General features: G+C 38.2%; 2 protein-coding genes across 10 annotated transcripts; one reads left to right on the forward strand and one right to left on the reverse strand.

The window, feature by feature from the left end:
* The first annotated feature begins 117 nt into the window (after positions 1–117).
* GET1 (guided entry of tail-anchored proteins factor 1) lies at positions 118–7,571 on the forward strand. The gene is made up of 5 exons (XM_048071466.2): positions 118–279; positions 1,717–1,882; positions 3,304–3,371; positions 4,245–4,359; positions 5,904–7,571. Exons 1-5 carry the CDS (start codon positions 190–192, stop codon positions 5,990–5,992), a joined length of 528 nt encoding a protein of 175 aa, XP_047927423.2. The 5' UTR covers positions 118–189; the 3' UTR covers positions 5,993–7,571.
* On the reverse strand, positions 7,518–25,078 carry LCA5L (lebercilin LCA5 like). 9 transcript variants are annotated; one of them, XM_066978935.1, is made up of 9 exons: positions 24,597–24,646; positions 22,402–22,505; positions 22,176–22,307; positions 18,754–19,268; positions 17,090–17,227; positions 15,617–15,710; positions 11,680–11,789; positions 11,272–11,404; positions 7,518–9,733 (listed from the first exon to the last, which is right to left on the reverse strand). In XM_066978935.1, the coding sequence occupies exons 4-9, from the start codon at positions 19,198–19,200 to the stop codon at positions 9,156–9,158; spliced, it is 1,500 nt and encodes a 499-aa protein (XP_066835036.1). In that variant the 5' UTR covers positions 19,201–19,268; positions 22,176–22,307; positions 22,402–22,505; positions 24,597–24,646; the 3' UTR covers positions 7,518–9,155. The 9 variants fall into 9 exon arrangements, with proteins under 9 accessions (XP_066835036.1, XP_066835041.1, XP_013036781.3 ...); XM_066978940.1 differs by lacking the exon at positions 24,597–24,646 and adding an exon at positions 24,531–24,560; XM_013181327.3 differs by lacking the exon at positions 24,597–24,646 and adding an exon at positions 21,494–21,630 and having other exon boundaries at positions 22,402–22,539.
* Between the last annotated feature and the right edge of the window lie 378 nt (positions 25,079–25,456).

Here is a 25,456-nt window from a genome sequence, read left to right on the forward strand (position 1 = left end):
CGGGCTGACCCGGCCCTCCCGCGGGGCGCCCCTCAGCGCCTCCCGTCGTGTGCGCGAGTGTGTGAGGGGAGGGCGGAGCGGCGTGCTGATTGGCCGGCGGCCGTCACGTGGCCGCGACAAGCCGTTCGCCCCCTCGCGCAGGCGCCGTTGGGGTTTTGGCGGAGGGAGGGGAGTGGGTGTGCGCGCGGCATGGCGGAGAGCGGCGCGTGGCTGCTGGTGCTGAGCGCCGTGCTGGGCTGCAGCGCGCTCAAGGTCCTGCTGCCCTCCTGCTCCTCCGCCGTGAGTGACGTCACCGCCCCGCCCCGCCCCGCCGGCCCATAGCCGCCGGCCGCCATTTCGTTACTGAGGGGGGGCTGGGGAGGGGGCGGCCTGGGAGAGGGGGGGCCTGGGAGGGGGGGAGGGTGAGGAGTCCCGAGGTGTTCCTGTGAGGTGTGGGTGCCGAATAAAGCTGCGTGTGACAAACAAGTGCCCTTCTGCTCGCTCACGTCAATAAATCGGTGTTAGGTGGATCATTGCATGCTGTCGGATTATGGATAAGAGTCCTTTAAAGCATAAATTACTGGTGTCCTTTTGGGAATCAACTTGGTGTTACCATCCATCAGTAGTAAAAACCTCGACTTTCTCCAGCGGTTGGTGACAAAGTAATGCTCTCGTTGACTGCGCTACTGATAACACAACTTTTAGGAAAAATGGGTAACTGTGTTGAGAAAGCTGGGAGCATTTCCTAAGTAACCGGAGGGGAAGAGATGTTATGTCCCTTGTGTTTTTCTTCCCAAGATAAAAGAGGTCATGAACCAACCTCATGAAATTAAAGTGGAGAAGTTTCTTTTCTTTAAAAAAAAAAAGAAAGAGAGATGCTTGATAACATGATGCATAATTGCATTTCTACACTTCTACTACTGGAAATTAATTTAAGAAAAAAAAGGTAGAAAAATGTTATGAGAAGATTGCATTTACACGCATGGCTAACATGTAGATATAGCAAGTGCACATTCATGTTTCCGCTTTTGAGACAGCGGTGAGATGCTGCACTAGAAGGATCACAGCTCCGGTTCAGTCCTTGTGCTTCCAAGAGCCCAGGCTGTAATCTGTAATCGAGAGGAGTGATTCCCGGGTTCTGAGCCTTATGTTATTGGTGAGGTCTGAACTGGGCTCCTGTGAATAAAATTTGGCCACGTTAATCAGTTAAGACTCTTGCTGCAGCTCCTGAATCTGGAAATGGGAACAATGAGTGTAAGAGGTATCGATGGAGCTGGGGAGATGAAAAGGACTGCTTCCCTGGTCCTCCTTCTGCAAGTCTGTGATCCAAGAAGTGCAAGATGAGAATTGCAAGAGGGAAGACAGCACGTTGGCTCAGGATGCAGGGACAGGGTCCTGCGCAGTTCAAAAGGTTTCAGAAGGCAGCATCACTGAGAGTGGGGAGATGAAGGTAGAAACAGAGACAGAAAAGGCAGTTAACCACAGTTACAAAAGTTGAAAATCGCTGCTTTATGGGAACAGTTTCCTTTGACCCTTTTTGGTTTGTTTCTTAGCTGAGAGAGTATGATTTTTTGACTCTTAGAACATGTTACACTTGTGAAGGTTTTCATATGTATTGGTAAAAGGGTCTTGTTTTATGGGGGCTTTTGAGTATGTAAAAGGGAGATAATGCGTTTATACATATTGAAATCAGCAGAATTCTGGATAAATAAGTGGTATTATTTCTTTACTTTTTAGATATCCAGGTTGTTACAAAAGGATGCAGAGCAGGAATCCCAAATGAGAGCTGAAATCCAGAACATGAAGCAAGAACTCTCAACCATTAGTATGATGGATGAGTTTGCTAGATATGCCCGTCTGGAAAGAAAGATCAACAAGATGACTGACAAGCTTAAAACTCATGGTAGAGTGCAATGTTTACTCCCTTTTCTACTTCCTGAAAAAAAAAAAAAAATTTACAAGCATGTTTTCATTTTTTAGTATATTTCTCTTTCAACTCTCCACCTCCCCTTATCCATCTCCAGTGTTCCCCCCCCCCCTTTTTTTTTTAACCTTAAGTAGTGCATGGCTCTGTATACACTGGTAAGGGAGTAATTTAAATACAAATTTTTTCTTACAAGGATTTTTTTCATCTTTCTCAGTAATGCTTATTTCTGAATCATATTTTGAACACTTTGGCAAAGTCCTTTGCCATTAACAAAAGTAGTGTAGTAAGGCTGCATATATTCATTGCAAAAGGATGAATTGCTTGGTTGGGGCTGTTTGGTTGCTGTGCTACAAAATTCTGGAGAGAAAGTGTTGATCTGTAAGGTAACCAGACGAGATCTTAGCTGTCATTTTGCAATCCCGTTTGACCAAATGCAGTGGCTTTTATGATAAAGCTGTACTGGTGTGTCTCCACTGGGATGATCCATTATGTGATGGCAGAAAGTACACGTAAACCTTTTGCACCAGGGCTTTTGTTCTTGGCTTTGTCCAAACTCACTAACTGAACTTAATAAGATAGGAGAATGCTTGCTTTGTCTGCCTCTTCAGTGGAGAATGCCGGGATGTTTATATGCTTCTTGCTGAGGGAAAGGACGGTCTTTACAACTGGCAGTTTTGGATTGTTCTCAGTAGCATTATTCTTTACCAGTAATTTCAATTAAACTAGATTTGAGGAGTATACTTAGCAGCCAACAACATTGTTCAAGAAAACTTCAGGGCACCGTTATGTTTGAAGACGTGCTGTCTTCACTGGGCTTCTCTATGCTGGTCTGGGTTCTGCCACAGAAGACAAGCAGGCATGAGACTTTCGGATATTGAATCTGGCCAAGACTCATTCAGTGCAGGAATAGTCTTCTTGTGAATAGTCTTTAACTGTGTTCCTGAATGAAATAAGGCAACAAGTGCATCTGCTAAAACCACCATTCTCCCGTTTTGTGAAAGGGGAAAACTTGTATTATGCTCCATCTAAAGAAGGGTCTTAAATTAGACAAGACAGTGACTACTCTCATTTGGGAGCAGCATTCTTTATTATATGTGACATTTCTCTGTCTAGGATTTCAGTGTTTTGCAACTTTTCATGGTATCATTAACAAAAAACTCGTGTGTGATATGGACCTAGCACTTCCTTACTTTCACTGTACCTATGAGTCATTTCAAAAGAGATTTTTAAACAGGTATGTGATGTTTAACAGTAACGTGATGGGATGTTTAAACAGGTATGTGATGTTTAACAGTAATGTCCTGATTTGAATACTGTAATATTAATAATTTACTAGTTTTATGTAAGTATAATTTACTATTATACATAATGCAGAGTAATATTTTTTCTTTCAACAGTGAAAGCACGAACTGCCCAATTAGCCAAAATAAAGTGGGTTATAAATATTGTATTCTACATCTTACAAGTAAGTAAATATTTTATTATGAATACAAGCTACTTAACTAAATCCTTGGTAGTGTTACAAATCTCTTCTGCATTTACTGGCTGTATGGTTCTGTGTCAGTAGTTCAGGTCTTTGGCATCCCAATGACACAATTCATACCAAACAGAAACAGTTTCTTGGATGTAGAAAGGAGAGATGCTGCTGATATGCTCTGGTAGTTGTGGATGAAAAAAGTTTGGGGTTTTCTTGAAGCTCTGTTTTTCCAGTTTTGTGATGACAAAATAGGAGTTTGTCATAGCTCTTTTATCACTGTTGTTTTGTTTGTTTCATTTATATGTAGTGTTAGACACAGGAAAGTTCTGATACGTGTATATGTATATTTTGCTTATAGTTTTGAAAACATAAAATGTGCTTCAGCTGTGGACGCAAATCTCCTTTTACAGCTGCCACAGCGCCTCATCAGATTATCTTTGTAGTTCAGACTTGATGCCAAAGAATTGTCTAATAAGGAGAAGAGTGCTTAACCTGAAAATGTATTTTGGGTAACGTGAAAGCCAGTTGGATTCCTAGCAGACAAGGATTAGGGCTAAAAACAGTCATCAGAATATAACAATTTGTATTACTATTTTTATCTATGCTAGATTTGACCCAAGGTCTCACAAGAAAGCAGTAGTTTTCAGTGTTGTACTGCTACCTCTTAGTATTGTGTGTAAAGTTAAGGTCATACCCAGTTCAAAACGTTTTGAATTTGCTCAAGGACGATATAAAATATCAGAGAAGCTATATTCTTTCATTAGAATTGGAGATTTACTGATTCAAAATAGCGGTGGAAATCTACTTTGATGTTTTGATTGCTTTGATTGTTACCCAAGCTAATACGAATCTCCACTCTAGGCTGCCCTGATGATCTCTCTCATTTGGAAATACTACTCTGAGCCAGTTACAGTGCTTCCAAGCAAATGGCTCGCTCCACTGGAGCGCTTGGTAGCCTTTCCTACTGGGGTGGCAGGTAAGGACATTTTATGGGGTATTTTACAGTGGAAAACATATTTCCCAAGCCCGTATGGATGCCAAGAATGTAATGATAAGGAGCACCCATGGACTTAAAACACTGCTTCTGTACATTTCATAATAGCAATGTGGCAAGCTTGAGACATTCTTTGCCATGTGTTCGGCTCTTGTTTAACTCACAATGAAATGGGATATCGGTCTTTTTCATCTCTTCTCGAACAGAGCAGCTTTATCTTAATATGGAATACACCCTTGAGAAGACTTCAGAAATATGTTATGTCAGGAATCCACTGAATTAGCAAAATTGGGTTTAGAAATGGGCAAATACTTCATAGGTCTGGATCACTTACATGCGTTTCTTATAAACTCCAGAGGTTTCATAGCGGTGGGACCCTAGAATGATTGAGGTTTGCTCTCTGGTTGGCACTTTGTCTCCTCTGTTCCAACCCTTTTTCTCATTGCGTTTTTATTGCATTTTTACTTAATTAAATCATTCTCTTTTGGTCAGTTTGATGGGTTAATGATCAGAAGAATATTATGAATTGTAGATGCTGGTTTCTGAGTGAAACGTATGCTGGCTGTATGCCAACAGGATAAATAGGCAGAATGACAGGACAGTGTAGTAGGGAAATCTACCATGAAGCTAAAATGCTGCTCATGAATCATCGAATTAGGCTTTTAAGATCCAGCTGCCTTAGAATGAATTCCATATTACATCGTTGTTGTACCATCTTTAATAGCTGTCTAAGGAGTCGTTTGTATCCAGCATGCTGGATACTGCACAAGATGAGTCTGCTTCTGTGCAGGGTAGAGGAACAGTCCTTGGAAAATACTTATTTAGGTAGACAAGGGTGTCAACCTTGATGCTGCCTTCAAATCTCCTTTTTTCTCCCGGCTGATAATCACAGTATGACTCCGTGTAGTCTGTGACACAGATACACTGCGTGTTACGGTTAGGGTGCACCCTCTGTGCCGTCACACCGATAACAATTTCTACACTGCTCGTTTGAATGACAGCACTCTGTACAACAGAAGTGAGAGGGGTCTGGGGCAGCAGTGAAAGTCTCAGTAGGGGTTTTATGTAGCTCTGGGGGGAGCAAGGGCAAAGGACAGAAGTATGGACTTAAGACTCTTTAAAAATACTGATGTAAGTTTCTGAGAAAATTTACTTTTTTACTTCTCTAAAGTTTCTGAATTTAGGTTCCAAAGCGTTCTGTTATTTGCCATGCCTTTGATTTCAGTGACTTATACATTTTTTCTTAGGTACATAGTGAATGTTTTTAGAAGTTGTAGGTTGTATATACCACACTTTGGCTCACATTCGTGTTATTTGGTGCTCTTCTGCCCCGACAGTCTTCAGGCTCTCTCAGAACCACCGTGGGGTTAACTGCTGTCCCGCGTACCTAGACAGAAAGATGTTCTGTTCCTGTTGACCTGATAACTCTGTGTTTCATTTTTGACACTACAGGGTGGTTTTCAGAAGCTGGCATGCTTCAGGGTTATTGATGCAATAACTTCAGTCGTGTTTTGTATCTCTTTCAGGTGGTGTTGGAATTACCTGTTGGCTTGTGGTTTGTAATAAAGTTGTCGCTATCATGCTTCATCCCTTTCAGCTGAAGAAGTCCCAGTAATTCATGGAGTCCTAAAATACGTTTTCATTATTGCTGTTTAAAAAAAAAAAAAAGTTTGTCTTTCATGACAGACCAGCTCTGAGATATCTTTTGTTAACTTCAGTCAGGTATCAGTCAGTATTCCTTTTGATTTATCTTTCCTTAGTTTGTTTTTCAGTTTTGTAATCAGCAATGTTCAAAGAATGGCATTGCTATTTATAAAACCTCATTTTGACAAGTATGAACATTTATGGTTATGCCATGAATCAGACTTGCCATGGCATATTCACCAAGGTCTAGAAGTGTTTGATTTTTATAACTGTTAAGGTGGAAATGCACTGGCACTAGGAATTATTTTTGGAGCTTTGTTCGTTCTGTGCTGTATAATATGGCAGTTTCACCCAAAGGTGGGTTTATACTTGGTGATGTGGTTCTAGGTAGAAGTAGGTGATTTGGTTGGCTTAGAGCAAAACAGAATTTATTTCCTCCTTGTTGTTGGTTTCTTTTTTTTTTTTTTAAGTCTAGAATTGGGGTATTCTCAGACTGTCTTAGAAAATATTACTGATATATATGCAGAATCAACCTTTTATCTCTTAAGTGACTTTCTCAGTTGACAACTACAGAACAGCTGGCTACTTTTCCCTCACAGAATTTTAAAATTCATTGAACACTTGAATTTCTTCCTACTTTTATTGATAACTGACCTTTTGTTCCTTGACATTTCTTCTGCTTCCCAAGCGGAGTGAATATCAGTGATAGTGCTTCCTTCCATGTTTTGGGAAGAAAGGTCTGGCCAATCTTCTCAAGCTCCACATTAAGAAAGTAAAAGACAGCGCTGTTCCTGCATTCCTAGGAACTACATTCCCAGGGTTTCGGCACATATTAATGACAGTCTGGGACAGTCCAAAACAGCTATGTAAATGTAAAGAGGCAAATGAGTGATTTAACTACCTCAAGTAGTAACAGAATGGTAGCGAGCAGAAGGAGGAGGGAAAAGAATTTTCTGTTTTGTAGTAAATGCTTCTTGCTGTATATAGGTAAACAGCCACATCATTTTGAATATAAAGGAGAACAAAATTCTTCCTGGTACCACGTCTGTAGAACAGGGACGAAGCTGTGCTACCTCCTGTGCTGCAGTGCTGCCCACAACTCTGCCCTTGGTGTTCCGCAAGACAAAGCAGTGGTTTTATAAAGCTCTTCTGCGCCTCCCTTTTCTGATGCGAGCCTGAACAAAACTCTCGATGGGCACCCTTCCCTCTTCTGCGGGGCTTTGGGATTCTGGTTCAGCTTCCCACTCTGTACAGCGTTGTGTTATTCCAGGTCCTTTGCCTTCCTGCAGGAAGGCATTAGGGCCCCTCCATAATTAGCATTGTATTTAGAAATTAATTCAGAAGGTCATGATACATTTTCTGTGTCTGTGTATATGTACATGAATTTTTTTTCTTAAATGTTAATTAGATTTTTTTTTTAGATTAAGGATTACATTTAGCCAACAGAAAACTGGATGCATTAAATATCAACAAGAACAAAATGTCAGGATTCAGTCTGTTATGTATAATGGTGTTTTTATTCATGAAATAAAGCTGTTCAGTCCATCTCAGGTTTTCTAATCAATGCTTTTTTAATGTTACAGTTTTCCTAAACAAAGCAAAACACAAATACAACCCACCTATATTTTTGCCTAAGGAGGTACTGTTGGAATCCACAGATTTTTTTTTTAAAGTATTCAGAACAGATTTTTCTAACTGTGACATTGAGGTATTTCTGACTCTAAAGATGTGAGTAATGATATTTCCACTTAGCTTGTTAGAGAGTTTAACACAGTGAAGTCAAGAAAAGCAGTATCCTTTCAAATCTTCTGAATGGTGTTTGCTCTGTATCCACACTTAGCATGAGGTAATCAAATACACAGTTTGGTGGCAGCTCTAGTCAAACATTTGAGTAAAGGCAGAGAGGCTTTTTGTGATTTAGACAATACAAACAGGATTGTTGCTGTGCTTGTTTACTCTTGACTTTGGTGGCAGCAAGAAAGGCATTATGGAAGTATTAATAGTACGTAATGCAGTCAGAAGAGTGTTTCTCTTTTAAATCATTTTTTAAATCTGTCCACTGCATAGCTCAAGTACTACTTGAAAAACTTCAAAATTGAAGAAAAGTATGCTTCAAGTAGGTTTGGATCAAAATATCTTAATGGCCTTTAAAAGCTTTCGTGGTGTATTTTTTTTCCTTTATGTAAAATTCAGTAAAAAGAAATACACATTTTTTTCCTAGCTTACATTTTAGCAAACGTCTCGTGAATTACTATGAGGAACAAGACATAATCCTCCTACCCTCACTTACATAACCTTGAACACAAGATTTTTAAAGGCTTTTTGAGAATTGGATATGCCTGACTTCTCCAAAACAATACTTTACTCTTGCACATTCATCTTTGGATGTCAGCTGTGGAAGTTACCAGGCAAACTGCTTTGATAAGTTCGAACAGCGGAAAAGAACGAAGCTTTAGAGCTTCATAATGCTAGTGAAAACAATGTAATAGCAAATTATTATGTGTGAATTCTGGAAGCTAGTTCAGGAGTGAAGAAAATAAAAAAATATTTTCTTTTAGTGCGCTGTTGGTACTAATCCAATAAAGAACCTTCTGAAAGCAGACTGCTTGCTTGCTGCAGCTAGCTAACAAATAGTCAACTTCAAACTGCAGAGAAAACACACACAAAAAAATGAAATTTCCCAAAAAGGACCTACTTGGACACCTCTTGATAACAGGTAAACATGTCATATTTGGTAAGGCACTCCTAGTTGCGAAGGTGCATACACATGCACAAAAAACAGAATAATGTTCTGCTGTGACAACTGATTTGCCTGTCATTTTGGAAGAATCATGGAAAGAAATTCTAAAAAGTTATAAGATTTAATATGTGTTTTATGATGTTAGAAACATTGTTTCATTAGGTTTAAAAGATTTAAAGTGCTGTATATTTTAAAAGGAAAGATAAGTTGATATACTTACTGAATATCAAAATAATTATTTGTGTATTCTTAGGACGTTATTCATGATTTCATTGGTGTTAGACACTACATTGTAAAGTAGTGGTGGTGGTTTAAAATTTGGCTTGTGTAGTCATGCATCCCTTCACTGCTTTCTCTCCACTCCTCTCATGCTTGAACTTGAATGGTTGTCTTTTCAAACACAGCTTGGCCCAAAGAGCTCTTCCATAAGACTCTTTTTCCTCTCAGTGAATGTCTTGTAAGCACAGCCTTCTGCTTCAGCTGAACTGTCCCTCTGCCTTGTTTTTATGGCTTTACCAAAAGATGGTTCATACAGCGCAAACGAATTTTTCACTTTGGATTCAACTCCTTCACTGCAGTCCTGACATGCGTGTCTGTGGTTGCAGTGACTGCACTTCCTGGGTTTTGTACCTGATGCAGGAATCCCATGGTGCAAATTTTCAGCAGCTTCTGAGAACATGTATTGTTTTTTCAGCCTAGTGGGTGATTTGTTTTTTGGACCTGGAGTTACAAATTTACTCCCTGCCTTCCCACTGTTACTTAGTTGTTCATCTAGCTTTTTTTCTTTTTCATATTCTTCCACTGCATCTTGCTCTTGACTGTTCTCTTTTACACTGTCAGTTAGAGGAGTTCGTTCAGTTTTTATCATCTTTTTCAGTTCCTCTTTAAGGAAGTCTCTCTTTCTTTCTTCTTGTTTCATAAATTCCAGACAAGTGTGTTCCTCTGTCAGTGGTTTGTCTTCCTCTAAATATTCTGAAATGGAATATTGTGGTTTTTAGAAATGTTCTTAAATTGGCTAGGATCATAAACTGTCATGAAGCATTAATGAGAGCACATTTTACTTTGTTATTTCATTTCTTAAGTTGTTATTGATGGCTCTTCAGCCTTGAGGGTTCTGACAGTGCTATTTCCTAATACATATAACAGGATGGAGCAAGATTTAAGCAAGATCATTTTCATTGACCTTTTCCATGACACTTAAATGAATTAGCATGCAAATATAATCCGTATTGAATATGTTGCAGTTTCTTAAAGGCTAAATATAGTAGCAATATAGTTGTGTACAAAGTGTCACGGAAACTATATGAGATCTAAACTCTACTTGTCATTTTATTACTATAAAATGGAATTTAAATATAGGTATGGTTTTCTTTCCCTTAGTCGACAACATGCTTCTTGCAGAGAGCAGAATATACTGCAGTTCTCTAACATATAACTGAGTTGGATCCACTTTTTAATGGAAAAGGTATGTGTCTACTGAATGCCTATAAAATGCATTTCTCTGCTATAGGGGACAATTTGTAATAGCTCTGTGCTTTGGAGAGACTCAGAGTACCTCCAGAATGAGACAGAGTCCAAGTTTAAAAGAGAAGTAGGTAGTTGCAATACTGAAAATAACTAAATAAGACTTCAATAAGTCAGTCAAATACTGGCAGTGGGAGAAAGCCAGAGGAGAGACTGGCAAATGGGAGTTAGGAGAGAGTTTTGCAGGCAGAATCAAAAGACCTGAGTTTTCTGTCAGTTTTAACAGGGGATTTGAAATACATAGGGTGACTTTGGCTGTCTGTTTGGGTTCACGGGTGGGCTCTGGAAAGGCTTCAAGCTGAGGAGACGGAATACAATGTACAGGAGTTAAAGCTTTCCAGGTTACTAGCTCTGTTACTGACTGATCTAGTAAGTGACCTCACCAACCTGTTAGTCCTCTGTAAATGTGTGGCCTTCTGGTCACATAATGTCTACCATTTGCGAAGAATTGAGCATGACGGCACTCAGATCTTGGTTGTATATAAAACCCTCACTATAAAAATATGTATAAAAATCTATTTACTGTGATCACTGCAATGAGGAGATACTCCCAGCCCTTGAAGAACTTTTCTTTTCCTTTCTTAGCAATTGATCCTGAGACAGAATTATCTGTTGACATTCACTATGATGAAGATTCACAACCAACAATTTGAGATCAGTATTTGATTATTGGGGAATTAACAGGCAACCATTAACTAAAGTATATTTTTACAGATGAAGCACTGAATTTTTACTAACACCATCAGGAACTGCTTTTAGAAGTACAGCAGTATAACGATGCCTTATACTGTGGAGCTCATCTGCTGTCAGTGTAGCACGACCAGCAGCTGGGTGTCAGCAACTCAAAATACTGCTTTGTAGAGCTAGTTACTGACACTCAGGTGCCAGCTAACGGGCTCTCAGACCCGTGTAACTTACCAACATCAGCAGGTCATTCAACTTCTGAAAAGATCAAAGGCATTTCTGAGGAAAATGTTAAAATGTACCTCCATGCATTCTATTGAATGGTTCTGGCTTTGGTGTTTTCTTGGCTGATTGCTTCTTGGTTTTCTGTTGTGCATCTGTGTAAGCTTCATTTGCTTTAGCTTTTTGGTTCTTATCTTCTGAAGGCTTTTTCACCTACAATTGACAATTAAAGGTAAAATACTGGGGAAATAACTTTAGTGACTTTTTAAAGAATACAATCAGTGCAATACTTATAAAAAGACTGATATTTTCTGTTAAGTTCTTTGTATCACAACTTTTGTCCTAGGTATTTTCTGTAATAATTATATTCATACAAAATGCACATCATGAAAAGATAAGATGACTGATAGGTCTGTTACCAAAACTGAGGAAGAACATACAATTTAGTTGAGAGTTTAAGCAAGGGATTGGATCCAGATCTTTCATACCTCCGATAGCAGAATTGGACTTTTTTCTGTTTCCTGGGTTTGGTGCTGTGGCAGCAGCAGTGATCTAAAACTCTGTTTATCTACTTGCACTGATGTGTTTCTGCTGAGACCTATTGAAAAAAGGCAATCATTAGAAATACAGCAGTTTCTGGAATTACATAATTGGTAAAAATAAAATATATGTTTGATGACTAATAATATTGGTATGTGATCTAGGATTTAAGCATCGTTTTGCTGCATGTCTTAAATGCCCTTTAATAAGGGAATTCTTTCTTACGAATCTGGCTGAAATTGGAACCCACATATAGTAAGAGTTAGGTTTTATTAGTTAACACCTGATGTTAATGAGAAGTTTGCAGTTTTAAGTGTACGTCAGTAAATTAAAATCCCACAATGTATCCCACGTTTTGAATATATATCCTTGTATTTATTGCTATGCAAGAGTGCAAACAATGAAAACAAGGAAATAACTAACATAGCTAGTGCACTCTTAGCTGAGTTTGAGGCACAAATGTTGTGGCTTTCCTTTCCAAGGATGTAGTAAAGTTTCATTATCTAAGTTTTCTTGGAATTTTTATTAGAGATTTTGAATTCAGCTACCTAGAAATCCGAGCATTTTCATCAGTACATCAGTGCACTGTAAATATACTTACATTTTAGATCTACAAAGACATCATGATCAGATAGGACACGTGAAGTCAAGACAAATGTGTCTATAGCCTTAAGACCATATTGGCTTAATTTGTGTGGTAACATCCTAATGTAGATTTAACAGGTCTGGGAAAGGGCCTCAACTTTCAGGCTCCTACATTCAGATCTTACAGAGTATAACAAGCACGCTTGCTTTCATGCCTTCCGACTTGGTTACTCACCTTGCTCAAAGTTAAGCATTTCTATAAGGCTTTGTAGAACCAAACTTTGGGGGCAATACTTCACACTACCTGAAATATCACTGCTATTTGAAAAGGGATTCCAAGGGAGTGATTGAATGCTCCGTTCAAAGAAATACCTGAATGGAGATAGGACAGGATGACAAGGGCAAGGCCAGTATATTGTTCTTTGATTGTATTTTTAGAATAATTTGACATGAGTACAATAGCTAAGAAAGTTGCTAGCACAGGAGCAAGACTGTGATCTTACCTACATCAACATTCAACCTTACTCCCAGTTTTGATATCTGAAATCAGAAGAAGAGTATCCACAAAATGATGATCTTCACATGTTTGTAGTTTGGTGGTAATAAGGATGTTGATAACTAATTTGAGAATAACTTCTGAAATAATGGCACTGATGATGTGGAGGGGAACTGTTTTCTTTTTTGAACCAGTAAGTTTCTTCAGAAGCCTTTTCAACAGGAATCAACAGAACATTCCTCAGATCCAGAACTAGGGGGAGCTGTACCTCTAGATGAGCTGGTGTGACCTTCCAGCAACTGATCAACGTTTGTTCTCACGGACAGCAAACAACGTTAACTAATTTGCTCAAAAGAACAATTTTATTTATGTATATAGAGCTTTCTGATACCCTAAGCCTACCTTCAGTTCTTCATATGGAGTATTAAAAACTGCAGCCCCACAGTTTTTTTTCTTTCCTGCTAAGTAAAAATTTTTACAAACGCAGAAAGGAAAATAACAACTTTAAGAGGTAGCTCTTTCCACATCTGCAAGAGGAAAATTCAGGCCAACAGTGAAAAGGAAAAACAATTCTCAGTAATTCCAGTTCTGGGTTTCTAAATCATCTGTTTCCATTAACTGGCAAAGAATGAAGCACTTACTGGGCAAAAATAACGTAACACCAGACAACTTTGCTGAGAACCTATTCACATTGCAAAATATCAGGTCTCTGTTCAGCTAAGCTAACTTAAGTAGTAATCAATGATTTAATAGTGTAATTTAAATAACAATATTGTAAACGTCCACATATGAGTAAAGTTAAAAAAAAAAAACCACCACAGAGGGTGATGTGATGCAACTGATGTTGGAATTCAGTGCTTCACAAAATAAACTTGTCTGACTTGGAATGAGAAGTAGGAATTTCTTTCTAAATCTTAAAACTTGAATTACCAACTTTATCCCTGTAGTTCACTTATCACTAATGCACAGTAATGGATTTGCAAAAACAATATATTAGGAAAGAAATAAGCATCTGACTACAGTAAGACTTCATACTGATATCATATTTCTAAGAATTCTGGGGGCATGTGCAATATTTCCAGAATTTGTTTGCTACCAAGTAAAATTTAAGTGCTCTTGTGTACCCATGCGAAGAAAGTTCCAACTTCTCCTTTAATATAGAAGCAGGAATATCTAGTATTTTAAAGAGGTGCTTAACGCAGGAAACTCCATGTTCAAATCATTATCCAAAAGTAAAGGGTATTAGGGTGGCTGTGCAGAAAGCTCTCCCACAGAATAGTGACACGATGTTTACAGTCTGGAGTAGGAGACAAAATGTTATTTTCAATGTGGGGAAAGTACTTGAAATTTGTTATTTCCTGTATAAAACACATTTATTAGTAAGTGCTAGATACTACATCTAAAGCATATGTCAATTATTAGAAATGTATAAGTGTTTCAAGAAAACTATCTGCTTCAACATTTTTGTCCCTGAAGAATACAGTGCGCATATGGGCAACAAAGCAGGTTTTGGATTGTATGATTTGTGATTGTTTTCAGCTGCTGTTCCCTCAGGTCAAGGGGTCAGATTCACTTGTCCGAACATAGGTGCTATTTGAGACGCCCTAGAGTATCCAAGGTATCCACATAAGGCTGGCCAACATTACCCAGGAGTGATGGGACACCCGTGTCCTTCTGGAACAGCTACAGGGCCAGGCAATGTGCTGGGACATCTCAAATGCCACTAGATACCCATAATTAGGCAACTGAATCCCACAGAAGGTACCTACTCTGGAAATGGTTGATAGACAAGATTGCGTATGGTAAATAATTCTCTCCAATACCTGTCTGAGTATCAATATGAAGAAAATACTGTTTAATAAAGACTTTTCTTCCTGTTGATAGAATTAACTTTCTATTATTTTATTCCGTCTTCCTACACTATTCTAAATAACATCGATTTTGTCGATGGAATTAATTGAGAGGGTATCCAATTACTGGGTTATTATAATCTCTGGTTGCCCATTTGAATTTACTTACACTAAATAACCAAAAGACTACTAAGGATAAACACTCGTTTCTCTCAGATATGCTGACAGCATAACCATCAGACTAGCCTTTAAACTTTCTAAACCTTGTATCTGAAAACAACTCCTTTCCTTGCATCTCAACAAAACGAGAGTCGCAGAGGCTTCAATAATGGGCATTGAAGTCTCTCTGCTATTTATAAGCTACAGGGTTTAAGAATTTTAAAAATGAGTGAACAGCTTTTAAAGACCCAACTAAATTCATTATTTTTGGTAATATAAGGGCACTTTGAAAGTCTGTACTAACACTAGCAACTTGCTACAGGAGGATTGATTGGTCATGAGGTGCTTTGATTTAGTGAGGCATGTTGTAGGAATTTTAACTCTAGATGACCACTTCTGGCCAAATCAAAATGAACAGCCTGAACAAAAACTAGTCTTCAAAAGCTATGTGGAGTGATAGCTTCATGCTCTTAAAAACAAACTGGCAAATGTCTCTTGATGCAAATAGACACTTAAAATAGCAACACTACTTCACTGTCACTGTTAGAATACTAAACCTGTGTGTATCCTAAAGGTTACTCATGATGAAAATTGGGTTAAGTATTAAAAACAGGTCATGTATTTGTATTTATAGAATAAATGAGCAAAAAACAAGCACTTCTGTCCAAAGTGTATGTACGAGAATATTTTTAGCCTATATAAAAGTACCATATTGGCTTTTATTTTGGCATACCTATCCCAGTTATAAAATAATACTAAGTTTCACATAACTAAGGAAAACGATTATACTCTTACTTTTTTCATGAGGTACTGAATCACCTCTGTCCTTTGGGATTTTAGGCATCCGATTTGCATAGATATTTTTTACATAAAGTTGCCGATCCTTTTCCTAAGAAGAAATTAATACTATTAAGTTTCTAGTATGCATTGAGAATTACTTTTTACCAAACTAATTTTCCTATGCTGGGAGAAAACTGACATCAATTTTGCTTTGTGCCAGATCATTTGGTGACTTTGTCATTTAATTAAACATGGATCAATCATTTTCTTTCATAAGCCAAATCAAAATTCTCCATTTTTAAGGCTAAGAGCACATCTTAGCCTTATAACACAATATTCGGAAGATGGAGCCTTCTGTAACATGACATAAACTTCAGAGGCACACTTTTAAAAATTATTTTGCAAGAGTCCTGCTTCCATACTGAAATCTATCTTAAAAAAGATTTCAGTAACATTCTCACTAATCAATTCTTAGTGTGCAAAAGGCCCTGCGTTTAATTTGGACATATAGACTGATCTGAAAGAGAATTGTGTGTCTGGACACCCTGAATGGTCTGAATAAGCCAGCTGCGCAAAACTACAAATGTGTGAGTATAAACTCCGTTCTGGCACAGAAATAAGGTTAATAAGCATGATTGTTCTTTGTGGTAAAACAATAGAAGGCTTGGGGAATCTAAACAACATTAAGAGAACTGAACATGCACAGAAAACTGTGGAAAACACATGAAGTAGAAATATTTAGAGAAGTCTTAAGGTGTGAACTATACTTTAAAATAATTTGCATTCTCGAACAGTTTTACATTAGTGTTCCTGGGACTGTAGTTATTCCCATCTCCCACATTTCCACACGTAGAACAGACTCTGTGGCAGGGAATTAGCACATGCTGTTCAGGGCACATTGGCACACTAGGTACGGCACTGTATGTCTTCCTCTCCCAGCAGTTCACTGGTTGCCCAGGTGCGACCCAGGGATATTTGTTCTACTGTACGTTTAGTTTACAACTGTTACAGTATGTGCTGAACTTGACATATTTCTCCCCAAAACACTTGTGTAAAGAACGAGCTGGAATTTGAAACAAACTCTTGAAATATTTACATAAGACTTTTTGTTAAACTGTAGTTTTCCAGATCGCAATATTTGGCTTATTTTGATTGCAAGGTATTTCTGTAAAGGAGCTCATAAAAAGTTATTAGATGGATATATTGGCCTACATTTATCCAAACGGTAACAGGTTGCTGGGGGTTGTGTGTTCAAATTGTGATACATTAGTCTGTTCCAATTAGCTACTGAACTACTTTTAACTTTTGACAAATAGACCCCACAACAATCTCCTTGTATTCTGACTTTTTTTTTTTTTTGGTAGACTGTAGACTCAAACAGGAAACAAAAACTCCGTTAGTAAATAATAAATGAGGCAAAAAGAATAGATAAAATTAAAGACTTGAATCTTCCTGCAGCAGCAGAAACCTCTTTAGAATCTGGAATACCTTAATTTTTTGGTGAAGAGTGCTAATTTCCATTTGCAAGTTCTTTGTAATTATCCCAGCTTCAACAGCTTTTTTACTCTCCTCTGCCAGCTGACGACTAAAGGTGCCATTGTTCAACTTCAGCTGCTTTTCTACGCTCTTAAAAAAATTACATATTTTACAATATGGATATACTCAGCATGACCATTTAAAAAAACCAATTCTTACCAGATCTAGAAAATAAGCACACTAATATAATGAAAAGTAAGCTTCTAATTATTGTAAACAGTGAATGACATTAAGGAGCATCTCAAAATTTACTTTAAAAATGAGCAAAAACTGGTTTAAAATCTCATTGTATTAAACAAAAAAATAGATATTTGGCATTCAAACATAAAAATTAAGCCTGTACATGAATTAATGAAAATGATAACTTCTGAGACATTTTAAGACATTTCTGTTCACACTGAGATGTATTAACTATGGCAGCATAAGGAGGTGTAAATGAAGAGTAGCTACTTTACTGAGCACTTTATCACCAGAACCCAGTGCCATGCACTGAAGTGATAGTTACTAAAATTGTAGGGTGGGAACCCAATCCTGCAAGCTTTTTATAGCTTCTCACTGGGACTTCTGTAAATAGAAAGTTTTCAAAACAGTGTCTGAATTCAGCTGTTTATATTTTCTTTCATGTAATAAAAGTATTTCAGACCTAGCTGTTCAAATGGTTGATTACCTGGCTCTTTGTTTAATTCTATGAATAATGTACCCAATAGAAAATAGAAATTAATTCCCGGAGGACAATGGAAATTTCACTCTTCTAATTTTGTAGTGAAGAGTGTCTTCTTGTGAAAGGTTCGTTAAGACTAAAGATGCATGAAATAAAAAAGACAAAATGAATTAACTCCTCTTAAACTCCGACCTGGCTTCTACTGCAGTTGCATAATAAATCAGCCGTAGAACCAACCCTAAAAGCTGCGACTCCGGACTGCTGCCTCATGCAGCAGCTGCCGTCCAGCCAACTGCAGAGAGCAACATTAATTAGTGAACTGGGGATGTAGTTAAGCCCATGCTGCCCACAAACACTGCTTTAAAGGCAAAGTGCACGTTCCAGGTTAGGCAGCTTCGGCTGTACAGGTAGCTCAGCAGCGGGCAGGTGTGCTCTGCCTGTCACGTTAACCCCAGGTTTCACCTGGGTGAATCAGGGCTCGCCGAGGTCCACACCATTGCAGCTAGACTGCCCAAGCAAGGCTGGGTAACTCCATGCTGCTGGCAGAGAGCAGAGCAGCAAATTTGGGATTAAAACAAAAATAATTTGAGGTTCTCTACCTTCGGCAAATTGGCATTGCCTGCTCTACTGAAGATCACCTGCTCTATTGAAGATTGCTCTCCAGCTACATGCTATGCTTCTCACCTAACAGGGGCAAGACAGAAAACTTAAGTCTTAAAAATTGTTATTGCCGGATTTAATTCAGTCACTCATTACTGACAGATTTTAAAATATTGGAAGGGGGTCCTACTTCCTTTTTTAGTACCTTATACTCTGGATTAAAAAGAATGCTCAGTGTTAAAGGACTGTATCAAAATCATCAATGTGACAAGAAGCAGCCAAAACATTTCCACTGCTCATGTACAGAAACCTCTCCTGTTATACTTCTACAAATACAAACATATGCACATATTACCTGTATTCTCTTATTATTCTCATCCATTTTTTCTGTAAGGGCTGATAATCTGTGATAAAGTTCCTCTCTTTCTCCAAGAGCCTCATCTTCTGAAAGCATATGCAAGGCCTGCAAAGCATCTTTAGTTTTTAGCAGCTCTGCTTCAACTTTTCTAAGCTTCATGGATGTGCTTCTTTCTTCCTTCTGAGACATCCTCAGATGTTTCCTTAAAGCTCTCACCTCACTGTAATGCCTTGCTAAAAGATGGGGCAAAATGCTTTCTGAATTTTCATATCCACCTATGGCCTTCAAGTGCCGCCACTGAAGCTGTTTCAACACCTGGTTTTCTAAGTTTGATGCTCTTAATTTCTGTTGTAAATCAAATATTTCATTCTTCAGCTCTTTGATTTTGTGAAGTCTTGCTGATAATATTCGCTGGGCCACTGTATTTTTTTTCTGGGAAATCATATTATTCTGCAGGCTTAAAAATGAAGGATTCTGATGTGGTTTCTTCTTAGCTGGCAATTTTTTTCCCCCTGCATTCAGACCAAAGTAAACTGACATTGATATATAGCAATCATCTGAGACAGCAAAATCACTGTACTTCTTTACTGCCCACATAAGCTCCTATACTACTCATCCAGGCTACTTACACGTGGTACATTTGACAAAATGCCCAAAATCTATACTAAGACACCAATGTTCAAATATTTCATAGATAACTCCATTACAGATTTTATACCTGTGTGTGTATGCATTTATGTGGCTGTACTGGGCTAGAGCTAGCTAAGTTCCCTCCTTTCATTCTCAGAAGCCATTTTCATTTAAGAAATGCCATTAATAGCATGGCATCATGCTCACTTTCCTTTAATAAGGGTAACTAAGTAGGTGTCATCTTCTGGGGCAAACACTAATAAAACTCTGTGAATAATTTAGTGAAGTATGCTTATAAAGTACACAGTACTCCAGTATCAACAGAAAGTTTCTCCTTCTCTGTAAATATTCACTTAACTAATGTATTCATCATTTGGGGATTGATGAACCAAATGCATCCCATCTAGAAAGATTCCTACAAGCTTCAAGAGCGGGACCTGTGACTTGAATAAGGATGTGATATAAGAAAAATAACAGTAATCTGCAGGTCTGCAAGAACTCAGAAACACGACGTGGTTAAATTTCTCTGCAGCTATGACTTCTAACCAGCATTCTAGAACTTTTAAGTCAGCTTCAAATTGAATTAGGTTTTTAACCCTTACATGCTTGTAAGCATAGAACAATTACGCAGTTGTGTATGCTGCTTCTATACAGTAATTTAAAAAAATCTTTATTGCCTTGCTTTCTAAGTGTATCACTGTCATTTGCCTTTCTGTCTGGCCAACATTCTAAGTGAATTATTTTCATTTTCCTTTCCTGAAATCTAATTAGAATTTGAAAATAGTCAAGGCTGTAAATCTCTGTGTGTTCTTCTTTTTCAGGGACATACTCAGTTTCACTATAGTTCTCAAGACATTCCAAGCTGTATTTTGCTGAAGTTTATAATAATAATTTATAGATCAAATAACATTTTAAGTATAAACCACACAAGGTCCTAACCCCAAAAATGAACAATTGAAAAGGACAGATTTTTTTCAGAACTTCTGTTGAATTCAAGGGGTTTCTGCACACAAACTATTTAGGGGAGCAGGCCCTGACTAGAACGCCCTGTGGCAGAAGGGAAGCAACATCAAAGGCATGGCAGGAAAAGGCAAAGTAGGACATTGCCTCTGGCAGCAGAAAGCCACAGCCTCACTCCTTCCGTGACCGCAGCTAGAACAGTGGAAAGCTGTGGAAGGAGTGTTACCTAGGAAGACAGAGGTGAGTGGGACAGTGGCTTCTTTTGGGGGAAAGGTTCTTCCTGCAGCAGCACTTATTCCTATCTTTCCGCTTCCCTGCTGGGGACAGCCAGAACAGCCTTCCTGGTCTCTGCAGCTTCTGTCCAGCTCTGGCACTCCCCTTCCTAGGATGTCTCTTGCCTTGGACCTGACACTGATACCTGATTTTTAAGGCAGGAAGCTAAAAAAAAGTATTGAAAGTGGTCAGCTATATAATTTGGATACAATAAGTAGGCAGATGATAATGGAGTTGGAATGGCAGGAGAGACTGTGATAGGGGCAGGGCGGTTTATTTTTTCACTTGGGCTTTAAATGAATTAAGAAGGATTACCATGGAGATTCAAGTAAGCAGAGAAGAAATTATAGCAGTGACCTAAGGTCAGCGATGTTTAAGACCTTCTGCAGCGAGGAAAATTAACAGGTGCTGTGAAAAAAAACCTCATCAGTTGTAAAAAACAAAGCAAATATGCAATTATCATGCCTGCATGTTCTCTGCAATATGATTCCACTGCAGAAAGACTACAATAAGACCACAAATATGGTCATGCAAATATTTGTAAAATGAGAACAACCATTACAGTACTATCTTATTTTTCCAGAATATAATGACAGGATGTGAATCAAACTGGAGAATACCTTCCTGAAAAAAAATGATGAAAATGCTGTGAAATCTATACAGGTCATACAGGACAAAAAATGTGGGTTATAAGCATCTTCTTGGGAAATTGACCATACCAAGTAACCATGAACAAACAAAAATAATCACTTAAAATATCCAACACAGCAGTTAGCCAATAATAATATTTCTGCTAAAAAGATTTTAAAAACTGGTTATTTTTTTGGTCCTCTAGTTTGATGCCTGTCTGACTTGACACCAGCACATAACTTACATAATAGAAAGATAATCAGTGTTTCTTCTCTCCTTTTTGGTAGATCTAGATGAAGTTTCAAAGCTTAACAGGAAAAAGGTCAACGGTTTGACAGTCATTCTTTGACCTTGTATGGTGGGATTTAGGAAAGCATAGGTCTAGAAATGAAAATACACAGGACAGATTCTTCACTGTTAACATGTACATAGAGGTAATATATTTGTGCTCTGTGGTCATTCAGTTAAAGCATAAATTTAATTTTTACATAATATACTATGATTAAGCTGGCCAAAACATGGTGTTTTGTGTCAAAAACAACACATTTGTGCAGAAATGTCAATTTTGAGTAACCTTCCTCAGGAAAGGCTTTTTCAGATTCGTCATCTTATGAATGGTCAAAACCAGAGCAATTGGAATATTTGCAGGAAAGCTGTTTTAAAAATGAGGAATATAGACTATAGAGGTGTTCTTGCATCTCAGCTGATTATCCTGCCTCTTGGATCACTGAACTTTGTGGAATAACATGATAAGGAATCCCTACCTCTTTTTCTCCCCTTCCCAGTGTTTGAAACATGATTTATTATTTTTATTCACTGTCAGAATGTTTCCCTTGCCTTTCTAATTACTGAAAAAATGCCAAAAAGGGGGAGCAGCCATATTTCTCAAGACAGTTTAATTTGCCTACTAACAGAAAACAAATTACCATTTTGGGAGAAGTTATGCTGTCCTTTTTTCTTCTTTTTCTTTTTTTCATCCTTCAGTGTTTTCTTCTTTTCATCTTTCGGTGTTTTCTTTTCTTCAGTTCCTGATAGTTCTAAACAATCACTGCTTCCAGCTGTTTCAGAGCAAGTCATTGACAAAGCCCTCTGAATAGTTAGCGTGAGGATTTTTGCTTCTGTATTCTCCACTGCGTCGCATACAATCATTACCTCTGCTACAGCTCCTGCTTCTGATACTTCTGTGCTTTAGGGAGCCATATGTCCCTGACTTCTCTGCCACATACTGACTTCCTATGACTTAGTATCTTCTTGCACTAAAATGGGGAGGAAACAATCATCCAAGTTCATCACTGTGTTGAGGTAGAAGTCTTAAAAATTAACCTCTATAACCTATTAGGAATCATAACGTTTGTGAGTTGTTTACACTTAAATAATACTAAACAGTATGCAACTAAATTAAGCAGTGCTAAGAAACACTAATCCATTAAAATAATTCTGTAGTCTGTAGGAAGCAGCAGGTTTATTTACAGAAAGAACTGCAATATGAGATTCGATAATTTTTATCTCAGAATTTACTGTAATACTGGCATAGGTTTTCTGAAGGTTTAAGAGAAGGTTTTCTAAAGGTTTATTACTGTTCAAATGTAATCAGATAGCATAGTTTGTTTCCAGTAACGTACGCATTTTCTCCATGATTAGCATTATTTAAAAGAAGTGCAATTGTATTTATGTTCAATGTCTAAAAAGTGCTTTACAATATTAAAAAAATAATTGTTTCTTAAGTGTCTAGATGCCGGATATTGACAGTATTCTTATATTATTTTTAGCTTTCCATTCATATTATAAAAATATCATTTAGTCATATTTTTCAATACTTAGATCACAAATCAGATCACAAAATAAAGTTATGCATTAAAATAGGAAAAAATCTTAACCGGCCCAGTAACCCTGTAAGCAGAGGATGTAGCAGCACATAAAGCTTTACAACAGAGTATTTTATGACTGAAATAAAAGTCTTTTTGAACTCTCGTGTGTTATTTTATCTATTTTCAAACAAAATCAATCAATCAAATAAAAAAACTTCCCAATGTAATCAAAGTATCTCTGCACAATTTCAGAAGAACCAGTATGGAAAACTCTACTGTTGCTTAACGAGGCAATTTATTCACACTCTAACTACACTTAGTACATTTATTTGCTTTTGAAAATGCTGTAAGAAATTTGATGACATATCTAGGCACTCACATAACTCTGAAAATACCACTTGTAATGCACTGTTGCTGTCAAAGATGTGGAGATCTTATTTTGTCTATGTTCTAAGTAGTATTGCTGCTTCCTTTGGAACTGTCTTTTTTCAATAGTCAATTTTCAAATAAAATGATTTTTCCTAATTAATTTTTTTAAAGAGAACATAATTTGCATAAAATATAAAATGCTAACATTTTCTGTTTCTTTGTAAATATGTTATACCTCAATTTATTTTGCTTACTGAGTCTACTGGAGCATAGAAGAGATCAGTTTGGCAACATTATTTAAACACTGTAGTTCTGTTAAAAAAAATATTTCCTGGGATACACTTCAGTCTCTTTCTTAATATGACACAAAGACCACCCAGACCATAGTTTTACAAATGCAGAATTCTACCCACTGGTATAATAAGGTGTATATTTTGGGGGGATTTAGGAGGGAATATCAATTACGTAAAAAAAATTTGAGGAGAGCTTAAAATGATATTCTAGTTCAGGTAAATTTTAACAAGTGGCTTCATCTTAAAAAAAAAAAAAGGGGGGGGTAATGTTTATAGTACATTCTAACTACTTGGTTGACATTTTTGCTTTGTGGTAGCATTTTAATTAAATTAAATTTCTTAAGGGGAAGAGGTGAATCTCCTAGCTCCCCCCTCTGCCCCCCCCCCCCAAATAAAAAAGAAAAAAAAAGTGTAATTTAGGATTGAACAAAATATTTTAGGTCAAATCAACACAATTTCCTTACTCTTCATTCCCTTATACAAACTATTCCTCGTTATGGAAGATTAGGCAGTGCCCACGGTCCTGCTAAATTTGAGCCGCTGCCAGAAGCCCTGGCTGATGGGAACTCATATTTTGAGGATTAGACAAAGGACAGCCTGGTACACAGATTTGTAGTTCTGTTTCAGATTGATTTGGCACTGTCAACACTTTCTGGCCAAATTGTGTTTAAATCAAATAAGCTTAAATTAAACTTGAAATTACTGCTTTAATTTGATTTGATGAGAAGCGTGGGTCGAAACTCGCTATCCGACTTCAAAAAGCAGACATTGGGAAGTAAATAAAACAGAAAAGAAGAAGCCAAGAGGCCACCTGCTGACCACCACCCTCCGTCCAGCCCCACCGCCCGGCCCCTCACACCCCTCCTGCCGCCATTACCGGCCTCTTCTGCCCACGGGGCGCCGCCGTTGCCATGGGGACCGGCGGCGGCCGCAGGGCACCCTGGGACTGGTAGTCTCAGGCGGCTCCGCCATTTTCTCTCGCCCCCGCCCCGTGCAATGTCCCCAGATGAATCCCCCTTCCCCGGCCCCCGCACATACGTGAACCCCACTGATGGGGGTACTGCCCCCACTTTTAGGGCAGATGCTCCACATTGGCCGCTGGGAGGTCCAGTGTGCGTCCCGAAACAGCACAAGGCCTTACGTGGAGGGGCGAGGCTAACGGGGGAAAAAGGGAGATCCGAGGGGGAAAATCGCCTAGAAATGAAAGCAGCCATGCTGCGAATCGTGCTCTAAAATCCTTACCTGTAAAGATTTCTGGGGACAGAGGCCTTGGGCCGTATCCTGTTTTCTCCCCATCTGTTTCAGGAGGGGTTTTGGGTGCGAAGGACAGGAGAGTGGCATTTACCAGTTCTGTCCCAGCTCTGACCATGTGGTGGTGCAAATATTTAGCACTTTAAGTATTAATTATTAATATTGCAATATTTGCAACAGTTCATCAGTACACTTTGAAGCAAATGACCTCACCGTCCTTTCTTGCTAACTCTTCAGGGCATTACTATCCAAATTAACTAATTTGGAAACAGTATGTTCCCAATCGCTCATCATTTTCATTCAATTTACTAGAGTGTACTTACATACAAATTTTCCTGAGAAACAGTCACATATAATAACGCCTGGCAAAAATTTTATGTTTTCAGACTAAGTTGTTTATCTTCCTTTGCAGGTAAATACTCTGTGAAAATACCCGATTCTAACTGGCTTTTCTTTTTGCTGGACCTCCTGTTGCCTCTTAAAAGA

The sequence above is a fragment of the Anser cygnoides genome, chromosome 1, assembly GCF_040182565.1.
Source record: "Anser cygnoides isolate HZ-2024a breed goose chromosome 1, Taihu_goose_T2T_genome, whole genome shotgun sequence".
Taxonomy (NCBI): Eukaryota; Metazoa; Chordata; class Aves; order Anseriformes; family Anatidae; genus Anser; species Anser cygnoides.

What these genes read in the sequence shown, in the direction of transcription:
- LCA5L (XM_066978910.1), bottom strand. Translation starts at nt 22,398, where the DNA reads ATGATTGTATGCGACGCAGTGGAGAATACAGAAGCAAAAATCCTCACG. An exon ending in CTCTTCACCAAAAAATTAAG is followed by an intron (nt 15,711 to 17,089) that starts GTATTCCAGATT and finishes ATTTCTTCTTAG; the next exon opens with GAAAAGGATCGGCAACTTTA. An exon ending in GTCCAATTCTGCTATCGGAG is followed by an intron (nt 11,405 to 11,679) that starts GTATGAAAGATC and finishes TGTCAATTGTAG; the next exon opens with GTGAAAAAGCCTTCAGAAGA.
- GET1 (XM_048071466.2), top strand. Translation starts at nt 190, where the DNA reads ATGGCGGAGAGCGGCGCGTGGCTGCTGGTGCTGAGCGCCGTGCTGGGC. An exon ending in TGCCCTCCTGCTCCTCCGCC is followed by an intron (nt 280 to 1,716) that starts GTGAGTGACGTC and finishes TTTACTTTTTAG; the next exon opens with ATATCCAGGTTGTTACAAAA. An exon ending in TGACAAGCTTAAAACTCATG is followed by an intron (nt 1,883 to 3,303) that starts GTAGAGTGCAAT and finishes TTCTTTCAACAG; the next exon opens with TGAAAGCACGAACTGCCCAA.